This window comes from Mustela nivalis, assembly GCF_964662115.1.
Source record: "Mustela nivalis genome assembly, chromosome: 14".
Classification (NCBI taxonomy): domain Eukaryota; kingdom Metazoa; phylum Chordata; class Mammalia; order Carnivora; family Mustelidae; genus Mustela; species Mustela nivalis.
Window position 1 is genome coordinate 71,488,536 of NC_139033.1, and position 12,469 is coordinate 71,501,004.

The following is a 12,469-nucleotide window of genomic DNA, read 5'->3' on the forward strand; positions in this document are numbered from 1 at the left end:
GTGGGTGATTGGGGGTGAAGACTCAAGCCAGTGGAAGAACTCTTGGAACCTGAGCCCCAACCTCAGCTGATCAAAGGGTACCTGCTTTTGCTAAACTGAGCAAGAACTTGAGTGGGTGGGTCAGAGTTGACAGCAATGATAGACTGTGAAGTAGGATTATAGAATAGCATGTCTCAATTTAAGAGAAAATATAATCTCATTCAAAAAGTATAAATATTGGTTTCACTGTGGCCCCAGGCCACACCCAGGAGGGCACACTGTGCTGATTCCCTGGCTGGGGGACACTCGCTGTTGGCCTGGGGGGATGCTTTAGCATGGCCTCACTGACCTTTCTGGAGGCTTTAAAAAAATAATTTTTTAAAAACTTTTTTGTTTACAATTCCCTTCCTTCCTTCTCTCCCTCCCTCCCTCCCTCTCTCCCTCTCTCCTCCCTCCAGATTTTATTTACTTATTTGACATAGGGGGAGAGAGAACAAGCACAAGCAGGGGGAGAGGCAAAGGGAGAAGCAGACTCCCTGCCAAGCAAGGAGCCCTATGTGGGGCTCAATCCCAGGACCCTGGGATCACGAACGGAGCCAAAAGCATCTGCTCAACAGACTGAGCCACCCAAGTGCCCCTCTGGGGGCTTCTTGAAGGAAAAAATCAGTTCGACTCTGTCAACTTTTAAGGCTTTCCCTAATTTAAAAAAAAAAAAAAAAAAAGCAGAGCACATACACCAAACTTTAAGAGCCACAGTGTGGCAAATGAACCTACTTACTCTTCTATCAATTTATGTTATTGTTACATAAAGCTGCTTTGAAAAGCATGTAATTTCAAAATGCTTTTCTTAAAAAGCCAGAATTCTATATCATGATAGTTTGCCTATTTCTGTCAGAGTATTTTATTTTATTTTTAAAAAATTTTTATTGTGTTACGTTAGTCACCATACAGTACATCATTAGTTTCTGATATAGTGTTCCATGATTCATTGTTTGCTTATAAGACCCAGTGCTCCAAGCAATCTGTGCCCTCCTTAATACCCACCACTGGGTTCACCCATCCCCCAACTCCCCTGCACTCTAAAACCTCAGTTTGTTTCTCAGAGTCCACAGTCTCTCGTGGTTCGTCTCCCCCTCTGATTTCCCTCCCTTCACTTTTCCTTTCCTTCTCCTAATGTCCTCTGTGTTATTCCTTATGTTCCACAAATAAGTGAAACCATACAATAATTGAGTATTATTTTAACCAAACATTGGCTTTTTAAAATCATAAAAAGCAATGCTTATTTAAAATACTTCCCTCTGCCCCTACTGATTCTTTCACCTACTACTTGCTGGGTAACCACTACAAACAGTTTATTTTTTGTCTTTCTGACCAAATGTGTGTCTGTATCTGTTTGGTTGTCTCCACTGATGATTATTATACAATGTTTTTGCTTGTTCACCAAGTACAAGTCTGTCTGTCTTAGCTACAATGTGGTAAAGATTTTGATAGGTCTAAGATGCTCAGTGTAGGAAGTAAAAAAAAAAAAATTCTTCTTAAACACAAACAGTTGGGTTGGTATATTCCACACGAGGCAAGTTTCATCTACTACCCTGAGGTAGATGTGTGGCTTTATTTTCAGCACCTGGTTCTACTTTTATCTAAAATATTCAGGCAACTGAGGTAAGTGTGCTTGTTTTCTCCCAGTCCAAGGTTAATTGCTCTACTGCGAAATTGCATTTTCCTACAGTATCTCTAATCCTAGCTTACTTGGGTATAGTGGCTTTATATAAAAGCTTGTCGCATATTAGATGGGGAGATCTTGAGTGCTGGGAGCAGATTACAGGCTGAGAGAATATAAGATTCTATGATGGTTACGTAAGCCAACAGGTCATTAAAGCAAAAGAAGCATAACTGTAAGTCACTCTCTAACTCAGTTCCTACTTTGCCCTGATTTTCTGGGACGAGTCACCATTCTTGCTCAGGTCGCTCAGGAATTGTTAGGGCCACTTAGGGCTGAGCCCATCCTCATGCCAATCTCACATGGTAAGACACTTGTGGACTTTTGTTTGTGATTTCATCTTGCTAATATGGAGAATGGACAAGGCTAGAAGAGAAAAACTCAACATATTGTGTTGCAAATATGAATAGTTAGAACGGACTGACACAAAAATCAAAGACTCAGCATGTGCATTGTTGTGAGAAAAAAATTACAGCTAATAACTGCAGTTGACAGAACCGAAGAACTTTTTCCAGGCAAAAGGAAGTTTAGGAAAAAGAATTGGTGGTGAGAATCCGAGAATAATGAGCACAGGAAAAGAAGGAGAAGGAGGAATCGACATCACATCCTACTGAACACGGGTGCAGATCTGACCTGTGTACATGGGGGAAATGGTTAAAATTAGAGCAAAGTAGTTTCCTGATTTCCCCAAATGAGCACATCCTTTCAAAAATTAGTAGGTCCCATGAGAAAGTAGATTTTTTGTGTTTTCTACAGGAAATTCTATTTGATTCAGTGTAAGAAGGAAACCAGTAGAAGAAAATTAATATGATAGTACTGAGATCATGGGAGAGAAAAGGAAGAGTGTGTGTGTGAAAGGGAGAAGAGCACATAGGAGTAATCGGAGGGGTAGAATGAATGGAGAACCTTATTATATCATAAAATGATGACTTTTTAGAAGAACAAATCTGTGGCATAGAGAAACTGCAAGGTGATATTAGAATTCTTAAGGTCACATGTGTAAAATGTCTGTTGGGCTTACTTAGAAGCTAGTATCATAGTTTAGTCCTTAACTTGTTAATTTTTCTGTGACTGTAGAGATCATCAATCATAATGTTTAGTGTGATGAAGGGTGACGTCACCAGTTGTCCTGTGCAAAAATCTGGTATTTTATGCTTTCCCACTCCTGGAGGGAGGAGCAGGTCACACCCTGCCTCTGAGCCCCTGCAGCTACAGCGAAGCTCGGAGCCTTCCCACCCTGAGAGCTGCCGGCAGATGGATGCAGCCCAGTACTTATGATGAGCCACATGGAGCCCAAGAAGGAATGATGTAATCACCTCCGGTATTTTCATTTACCTCTTTCTGTTTTGTGGTATTCTCCCTCATAAGGTCCCCAGCTGAAGACCCTCCAGTCAATGTATATTCTAAAAGGAGCAACACAGCACACCCTCCCAGATTCTACTTCCCTTCGCTGGTAGGCTTGTCTGATTTAGCAAATACTCCAAACAAGACAAATCATTTTCTAGCATAAGTATGCCCCATGCAACTTTGAGATCCACTCCCACTACAAAATTATTGACTATCTGAAATTCAGATTTAACAGGCACCCTGAGTTTCTCTAGCAGTCCTGTTGTTTGAACTCCAGGAACCTCTCTGAGTATCTGGGAAAGGTCTCAGAAAGGTCAGACATCCTGTTGTGTGGGGTGAAGAGCACAGCCCCAGGGTGAGGACGGATGTGGGAGGTGTAAGTAAATTGTCTCCACTGACAAAAGCACAAATCCTCTGAGAGGTGAGCAGAAAAAAAGCCTTCTGGAGTCTCCTGCCACTTTATCCCCAGCATTGCTCCTTGAGGGGGAAGGAGTCAGCCATTGGCCCTTTTCCTTTCCCTCACGCTCCTAGGCAAGGATGCACATACTGTGTACGTAACGAGCGATTTCAGCACAGGAAAACAGCTGGCAGGTGGCAAGACTGTTAGAGCGAGCAGTAGACTAGACACTGGGGAAGGGCGGGGTGGGCGTGGTGCAAATGGGGAACAATAAGAGACACAGTGATGTGCTGTAGGCACAGGGCAGGTTTTCAAATTACACTCACTGCATGAACATAAACACACACAGAAATATGCCCATGGATGATTGAAAATTTGTTTTTCCTTATAGAAGTCAACCTTACTTGTTAACTTCATCTGTGGGTGTTCTTGCGGAATTTCTTGGTGAGCCAGAGTGGGCATCCATCGTATGGCTGAGCTCCCTGCAGAGCCGCGGAGCCTGTGGGCTCTCTAGAAGCATCCTTCTTCCTGATCCTGATACCTTTCTTTGCATTGGTCAGAGGTGAACTCCTCATGTTTAACCTCTCATGGTTTCTTACAAATTGCTACCTCAATTCCGTATCTCTAGTTAGTAGGATATTAACTCCGATTTGAGGACCTATTACTTCTCATGGCTGTAAAAGTTCTAGGCAGAAGGATCATTTCTGGCATTTGAGGCCCTAGAAGTAACATTGAACACTGTGGTATTCTGGCACAGGCTTTTCCTTCTGATTGATTTATTTACCATGACTCGACGTTTGATGATCTTCTTGTAGAACTACTCTTTATTGGGGTTACACTGAAATCAATCATACAGTTAGGCCTAGTTAAGATGGAGGAGATTTTCTTCTTGGACCCAAATGTTATAAATATGGAAAAAAAACCCCGCCAACACACACATTGTCATATCTAACCCATGGCTATATTCCCGTGCAGGTTTCAGTGTCATGGAAACTAGTGAAGCTCTTCTGTGCCTCTCTGCTTAAAATCTGATAAAAATACAGTTTAACTGCATAAACCTGATTGCACTTTAGAGGGAAAAGGAGGTGCTCTATACATATGAGAGAAGGTTTTAAAATAATGAAATCTGTCTTTGTTATAATGAAAGAAAACTCATAAGATGTTCAATTAATCTATCTGGATCATCTGTTTCTTCCCTATTTTCTTAACAGTGATATTTCTGGTCTTCTGGGATAGTCATTTTGTGGATATCGTGGAATTGAAAAAAAAAAAAAATTCTCACGGTGTGATACTCAGTAGTTAGGGGAACCCACTTGTCTAAAGATAACCCCCAAAAGAGCCTGACTGTGGCCAGGAGGAGCTGATGGGATGAGTTTGCTGGCTGCTAGTATGTCGTGTGGGGAGGGTCTTTCCCTCCCTCCTTTCTCTTTGGTTCTGTAGTTGAAGTTTCTCTGTTCATGCCAGAGATGGAGGCTGAGAGGACTGTGCATGTGGCCAAAGCCAGAGGACAGAGGCAGGCAGGGAGGCACAACCGTTCTTTGTAGGGCACGGGTGGCATTATGTTCCTGGCGATTGTGTGATAACAGCGAGGAGGACACCGTGTGGAGTCTTTTGGGACATTCTGTAGCCTGGGCCTGGGAGGCCAGGCTCATGGCAGCCCCAGGGTGGGGATAGGCGCTCTGCTCACTCACCGGTGCTGCTCTGAATGGTCCTCACGGTGGTAGTGGTGCGCGGTGGGGAGGAGGACCGCAGGGACACGCACTCGTCATCCTGGGAGCAGCCCTTCTCTATGGCCCGCACGTAGCTGTGGCTCCGCATGCGGAAACAGCCGGGCACCGGCAGGTCCAGCGCCTCCACCGCCTGCGACTCCAGCTCGCTGAACACCGATTCGCACACCGACTCAAACTGCCCGTTCACTTCCATCTCGCTCACCTGCGGGCAGACGAGGGTACCATGACTGCCTCTACCTAGTGGAGAAGCACCCTCTCCCTTAAGCATCCCTGAACTTCACTTCCCATCCTTCCGCAAGGGAGCCCCCTCGGATTCCATGAAACTTCAGCGCATCTCATTCCCTCTGTGTTCCAGTCCATAACAGAACTGCGTCTTGTCTGCAATCCCAAACAGTCAATTCTAAAGAAAAAGAGCTTTATTTTCACAATGAAAGAAGGGTGGCATCGGGAAGTCTTCTTCCAGTGCCTGCCCAGGAGCTAATTCTTCTGATTTATAAATGCAAACCCAGGGAACAATTTTTTCAGTCCATGGACAGAGTTCAGGTGTTTCAGGGTGACAGTTTTTTGTCTAAACTTTTTGAAACTAGTATTTTCATTACAGTGCTTTTAGAATTGACTGACTTGTCAAATAATTTCAGTGTGCAGTGCAGCTTAATTTAGTACAAAGTATGGAAACAGGCCCTATATTTTCTGGCAAGATACTCTCATTCTGCACAAAAATAGACCAAACCCAGATATGTCAAAATCTTGAAAAGCACTATGGGGATTTTGAATCTACACATACTATCTAAAGAAGGTTTCGTTCTTCTTTATAAAAAGCTGATAGAGTCCACAAATTGTGTTTCAAAATCTTCCAAATGAAGTCTTGGGGTGTGTGTGTGTGTGTGAGTGTGTGTGTGTATGTGTGTGTTTTAGGAAACTGGATTTTATTTACTTATATCCCTCTGTACATAACTTGCATTGGGTTTGAGCACCTCTAAGAAAGAAAAGAAAAAACAAAAACAAAAACCCAGGCCAGGTGCTCCTGTTAATTTCTCACATTGTAGCTGATTTGATAGAAACATGGGAGCATTCTTCAAAGTTCTACCACCCTCTAGAACTTCATGTCTGATTTCCCTAATATTAAATTAATGAGTAATTAAGAATTTAGCAGTTTTAAAAAAATAATTTAAGATTAAACTACAAGTAAGCTTAGAGTAAATACTGAAAATGATTGCAATTTTTGGCTGTTTCTTCATTGTTGTGTTATTGGAGGATATACTCTGATAATGGTACATTTCTTTAAACTTCAGATAGAAGCAACCAATTACCTTAAGGCATATCAAGTGGAAAAGACATCCATTTAAAAAAAAAATTTTTTTTTAAATTTATTTGACAGAGATAGCAGGTAGGCAGAGAGGCAGGCAGAGAGAAAGAGAGAGAGAGAGAGAGCAAGGAAGCAGGCTCCCTGCTGAGCAGAGAGCCCGATGCGGGGCTCAATCCCAGGACCCTGAGATCATGACCTGAGCCGAAGGCAGCGGCTTAACCCACTGAGCCACCCAGGTGCCCCAAGACATCCTTTTTTTTTGTAATGATTCTTTGCAGCTTAAAATAACATTTTCACACACTTTATCTAATTTGACATAAAATCCCTGCATGTTTTCAAGACTAATACTTATATATTCACTCCATATTAAAAAATTAAATACGTATATATAGCATTGATTTTTAGGAAATATTTGGAAGTGCTTTCACAGGTAAAGGGACATGATATTTGTAACTAATTATCAAATAGAGAAAGTGAGCAAATGAGCCAAAAGGAATATGAATATGAATCTGGGTCAAGGATGTAAAGGATTTCTTTATATTTTACAAGGAACGCTTTTGTGAACTTGAAATAATTTCAGAGTAAAAAGTGAAACTGTATTTGCATGTGTGTATGTGTGCATATATATATCAATGTATATATCATTTATTAGATTTTCCCCTATTAATATGTCAAACACTGCAAAGAAATTATAAAATATCGATCCCTGTTAAGGTAATAACTATTAAACTTGGTTGACTGTTCAGAGGGTATATATGCCCACTTCCCTACCTACTTTTCATAAAAAATTGGACCATAGAGTAAATATAATTCTGCATTCTGTTTTTTTTCCACTTAACCTTCTTTATTAGACTTCTTTCTTAACAGGATTCTCCTTCATTCTCTTTTAACCTTTTGTTTTTATTATATACAGATACAGAAAACCACACAAAGTGGGGGCACCTGGGTGGCTCAGTGGGTTAAAGCCTCTGCCTTCAGCCCAGAAATGATCCCAGGGTCCTGGGATCGAGCCCCACATTGGGATCTTTGTTCAGCAGGAAGCCTGCTTCTCCCTCTCTCTCTGCCTACTTGTGATCTCTCTCTCTCTGTCAAATAAATAGATAAAATCTTCAAAAATAAAATAAAATAAAATAAAATAAAATAAAACTGTTAAAAAAAAAGAAAACCACACAAAGAGAATGTGTAACTTAATGAATTATAATCAGGCAAACACCCTTGTAACCACTACCCAGGTCAAGAAAGACAGATTTTTTGGGAGAAGGGGGGTGGGGTTATGGACATTGGGGAGGGTATGTGCTTTGGTGAGTACTGTGAAGTGTGTAAACCTGGCAATTCACAGACCTGTACCCCTGGGGATAAAAATATATTATAAGTTTATAAAAAATAAAAAATAAATAAATAAAGTCTTAAAAAAAGATTTTTCCAGGCACCCCAGAAACCCCTCTCTATGCCCCATCCTAACTATAATCCCTGTCATTCCTCCAAAAGTAGCCGCTACTTTGAGTTTTATCTTTATAAAGAATAATTCTTTGTAGGAATTACAATTTTTATAAACTATAAATTATATAAATAATTACAAAGAATTATTTTCTTTTTTTAAAAGATTTATTTATTTATTTGACAGAGAGAGATCACAAGTAGGCAGAGAGGCAGGCAGAGAGAGAGAGGGGGAAGCAGGCTCCCCGCTGAGCAGAGAGCCCGATGTGGGGGCTCGATCCCAGGACCCTGAGATCATGACCTGGACCAAAGGCAGAGGCTTAACCCACTGAGCTACCCAGGGGCCCCAAGAATTATTTTCACAAGGAATTGCTTGGGTTTTTTCACTTATGTGCATCCTTGGACCTTACAGTTTAGTTATACCCATTTTTAAAAATTTCAATATATCTTTCAATTCACTTTTAACATATAGGCCTTCCTCCTATAATTTTTTTTTTTTAAAGATTTTATTTATTTACCTGACAACAGAGAGTTCACAAGCAGACAGAGAGGCAGAGAGAGGGGGAAGCAGGCTTCCTGCTGAAGAGCCCGATGTGGGGCTCAATCCCAGGACCCCGGGACCATGACCTAAGCCCAAGGCAGAGGCCCAACCCACTGAGCCACCCAGGCGCCCTCCTCCTATAGTTTTTAAACTACAATTTATTTATGGAAGTATCTGGGTTGTTTGATCTGTAAAGCTTCCCACAGTCTGAATTTGCTGATTTCATATTCACGGTAGGATTTAGCATGTTCCTCCGTGTTTTGTATTTCCTGAAAATTGTAAGCTAGGTGCAGGGGCTTTATAAGATTCTGGTTCAATCCCTTTGGCAAGACTACAGGTCATGTGTTCTTTTATCAGGAGACACATTATATCTGCTTTGTTTCTCTTTTTTGTTGTTAGGAGTCATTGGTGCTCAACGCCTAGATCCATTAATTCACTGGGAGTTGTAAAACTGTGATATTCTAATTCCATCATTACTTTTGCAGTTACTAGTTGGAACATTTTTTATAAATAAATGCTTCCTCTCACATTATTTGGTTTTTCAGTGGTTTAGGTCATATAGGAATGGCAGAAAAAGTGTTCGGTTTTTTTCCCCCTTCTTATTTTCAAAATAATAAATCTGTTCCCTCTTATCTATCAAAAGCGATCAATTAACTTTTAAAAATACCAAGATGAATTCACAATTTAAAAATATTTGATGGTTTTAAGTTCACTTCAAATTTGAACTCACTGATCTTTAACTGGTAGGAGCCTCTTAGGTTGGCTCCTGAATCCTTTTGACATGAAATGAGTAGTCTTTGATAACTTCCTTGGTATCAGCTATGTCAAGGTATTCCAAACTCATCTTCTACCTTTCCTGCTCAGTCCTGGCATCAGTATTTTTTTTCTAAAGGTCCTTCTTCTTTTAATGGGAAATGGTATCTCAAGAACACAGTCTGGGACCCAGGAAGCCTTGTTGTCATTGCTACTGAGTTGGTCATCGTTTAGTGGGCAAAACTAGGTCTTCTGGTAGGCAGATCTAGTGAATATCTCCAACTAAAATTGAGACTGTTCTATATTATATCGATACTTATACCTTGATTCCATACTAAAAGTCCTCGTTCTCAGGGGGCAAAGGAGATGATAGAATTGGGATAGTCTACAATTATTCATGTGTTTCTTCTGTAATATATGCACAACCATCTCAGAATGGCATACTAATAATACCATATCCATGTCATTATTGAGAAGTTAACAATTCCTTTTATTTTTTGTGTATTCACTCTCTATTCTTTTCTCACTTAAAGTAGTTGTGCAATTCTTACACTGCAGAGCATATAACCTACATGTTCTTCCCCGCTTTAGCCCTCATTTAGTCTCTCATAAATAACTGTATATTTAATGCTTGCCACTACGGTTTTTTCATGTAAAAAGATTGTTCCTTATCAAAATTCTACAGATCCAGGTTAAAAAGTTCTAGACGGCTTATAAAGAAAAAGAGAAAACCCCTAACCCACGTACTCCCCCCACCCCAGATTCTCCCCCCGAAAGAGGCAATCACTTTCAATTCTTCCAGTTGGATCTTACGGTATTTGCATCCGTATTTCCAAAAAGTTGCTTATGTGAATTGAACCTGTTGATACATTTGTAGACCTCTGGTAACCTATTGATTTCCTTCCTGCCCTTAAAGCATTAGCCTTGAAGCCTCTGTTCTCTTATTGCAATCTATGGCTGCCAAGCCCCCAGCTATCCTGGGTTCTCTCTTCCCTATCACTGTGGGGGTGCTCTTGATTATCTCAATGGTGGTGGAGTCCCTGTTTCCTCTTCCTTGTTTTATTCCCTCCTTTTGGTGGAAAACATCTTCCGGTGCTTTTCTGGACAAGCTGGCCACCTGGCATTGATGGAAAAGTCTGTATTCCATCACCACTGTTAAGGGAGAGTATGTTTGCATTCAGGATTCTAGCCTGCATTCTTTCTTCTTTCCATTGTTTTCAGGCTTTGCTCCTTGTGTCTTAGTCTCCATACATGCTAGGGTCTGGAAAAATAGATGCCTTTCTCATTCCTGAGCCTTTCCGTATAAACTGTTTTTTCTCACCCTCTTTTGAAAGCCCTTTAGGATCTTGGTCCAAATGAGCTAACATTTTACCATGATGTTCCCTATGTGGATATTTCTCTATCAATTGTGGTGGGTACTGATGGGTCCCTCTCAATTTACAGAATCATGTCTTTCAGTTTTGGGACCATTTCTTGAATTATTTGATTAGTAATTGCCTTACTTTTATTTATTTATTTGTGGAACTCCCACTAGTCAGATGTCAGAATCCAAGAAAGCTCAAAGAATTCCAAGGGGGAAAAAACCCCACACAGAAAAATACATTGATACATCATAATTTCCAAAGCAATCCTGGTAAAAGAACAAAGCTGGAGGACTCATACTTCCTGATCTCAAAACTTAGACGGCAAAGTCACAATAATCAAAGCCACAATAATTGGCACATATAGACCAATGGAATGGAATCAAGAGTCCAGAAATGAGTCTCTACACCTATTCACCACTATTTCTTATTTCTGGTCATTGAGGTTGTCCAAATCTCATGGTCTAGTTGATTCCTCAGGATGGGCTCATGGAAATGATGTTTCCTATATCCATTCATGTTTATAATAGTTTGTGCCTTTTATATGAAAGTCAGTTTATGGGGGTATAAAATCTTTGTTCACATTTTACCTCCTTGAATATCATAACATCACTCAGTTTTCCTTTGTCATAAACTATTGTTAAAGAGGCTGATGAGAATTTAATTTTCTTCCCTTCAGATTTTTATTTAAATTCTAGTTAGTTAACATATAGTATAATATTGATTTCAGGAGTAGAAGTGATTCATCGATTTTTTTTCTTTTCTAGGTCATTTGCTCTTCTGTCTAGAAGTCCAAGGAGCTTTGTTTTATTTTGTTTTGTTTGAAATCAGAGTCCTTTCATTTTACTAGACTATGTCTTAGTTATTTTGGGTCAATCTCAGGTATGCAATATATACTTTTGAAAAATCTTTTTGTTTTTATTAAAGTTTTCTTTAATTATTATTTTTATTATTCACTCTCATTCTTTGCTTTCATTTTCTTCTTTGGAGACTTCTATTATCTCTGTGTACGATCTTTGTCCAAAATATTTATTAGTGTCTCTTGAATCCTTTTTACCTCTTCATTTCTTTCTGATTTCAAATATGTCCCTCCTCTTTAGATTCTATTTTTCTTAGTGTATGAAATATCTCATTCACTTGCTCCTGTATTCCTTCTAGTCTAATCTTCATTGCTGAAGTGATTTTTCTTTTACTTCTGATTTTTTCCTGAGTTTTATGATTTTTAAGGTTTTGAAATTCAGATGTATCTTTTTCTTTCATGTCTTATATCATGTTATTCATTTAGTGCATTTTATTTTATTTTTTTAAAGGTTTTATTTATTTATTTGTTAGAGTGGGCACAAGCTGTGAGAGTGGGAGGCAGAGGGAGAAATAGGCTCTCTGCTGAGCAAAAAGCCAGATGCGATGGGGACTCCATCCCAGGACTCTGGGATCATGACCTGAGCCAAAGGCAGATGCTCAAGGGACTGAGCCAGTCAGGAATCCCTTGTTTAGTGCCTTTTAAAATACAGTTGACCCTGAACAAACAACAAGGTTGTTGGGGCATCGACTCCCCCATGCAGTTGAAAATCTACATACAGCGGAGCTTGGGTGGCTCAGTCAGTGAAGCGTCTGACTCTTGGTTTTGGCTCAGGTCATGATCTTGGGGTCCTGGGACTGAGCCCCATGTAAGGCTCCGCACTCAGGGGGGAGTCTGCTTCTTTCTCCCCCTTCCCTGCTCTTGTCCCGCAGCAAATGCTTTTCTCTTTCTCTCTCTAATAAATTAGAATTCTAAAAAAAAGAAAATCCACATACAAATTTGACTCCACAAAAATGTAACTATTAATAACCTATTATAAGTAAGAATCCTTACTAACACCATAGCTGATTAAAACATATTTATGTCTTATATACACGAT

The 12,469-nt window shown here is 40.1% G+C and overlaps 1 protein-coding gene across 1 annotated transcript in view; it reads right to left on the minus strand.

The window, feature by feature from the left end:
- Positions 1 to 12,469, minus strand: part of DLGAP1 (DLG associated protein 1) — an 812,994-nt gene that overhangs the window by 105,917 nt on the left and 694,608 nt on the right. Inside the window, exon 7 of the mRNA XM_082699052.1 lies at positions 5,135 to 5,375. Within this exon, the coding sequence (XP_082555178.1) occupies positions 5,135 to 5,375 (241 nt within the window). The remainder of the gene's footprint in view (positions 1 to 5,134; positions 5,376 to 12,469) is intronic.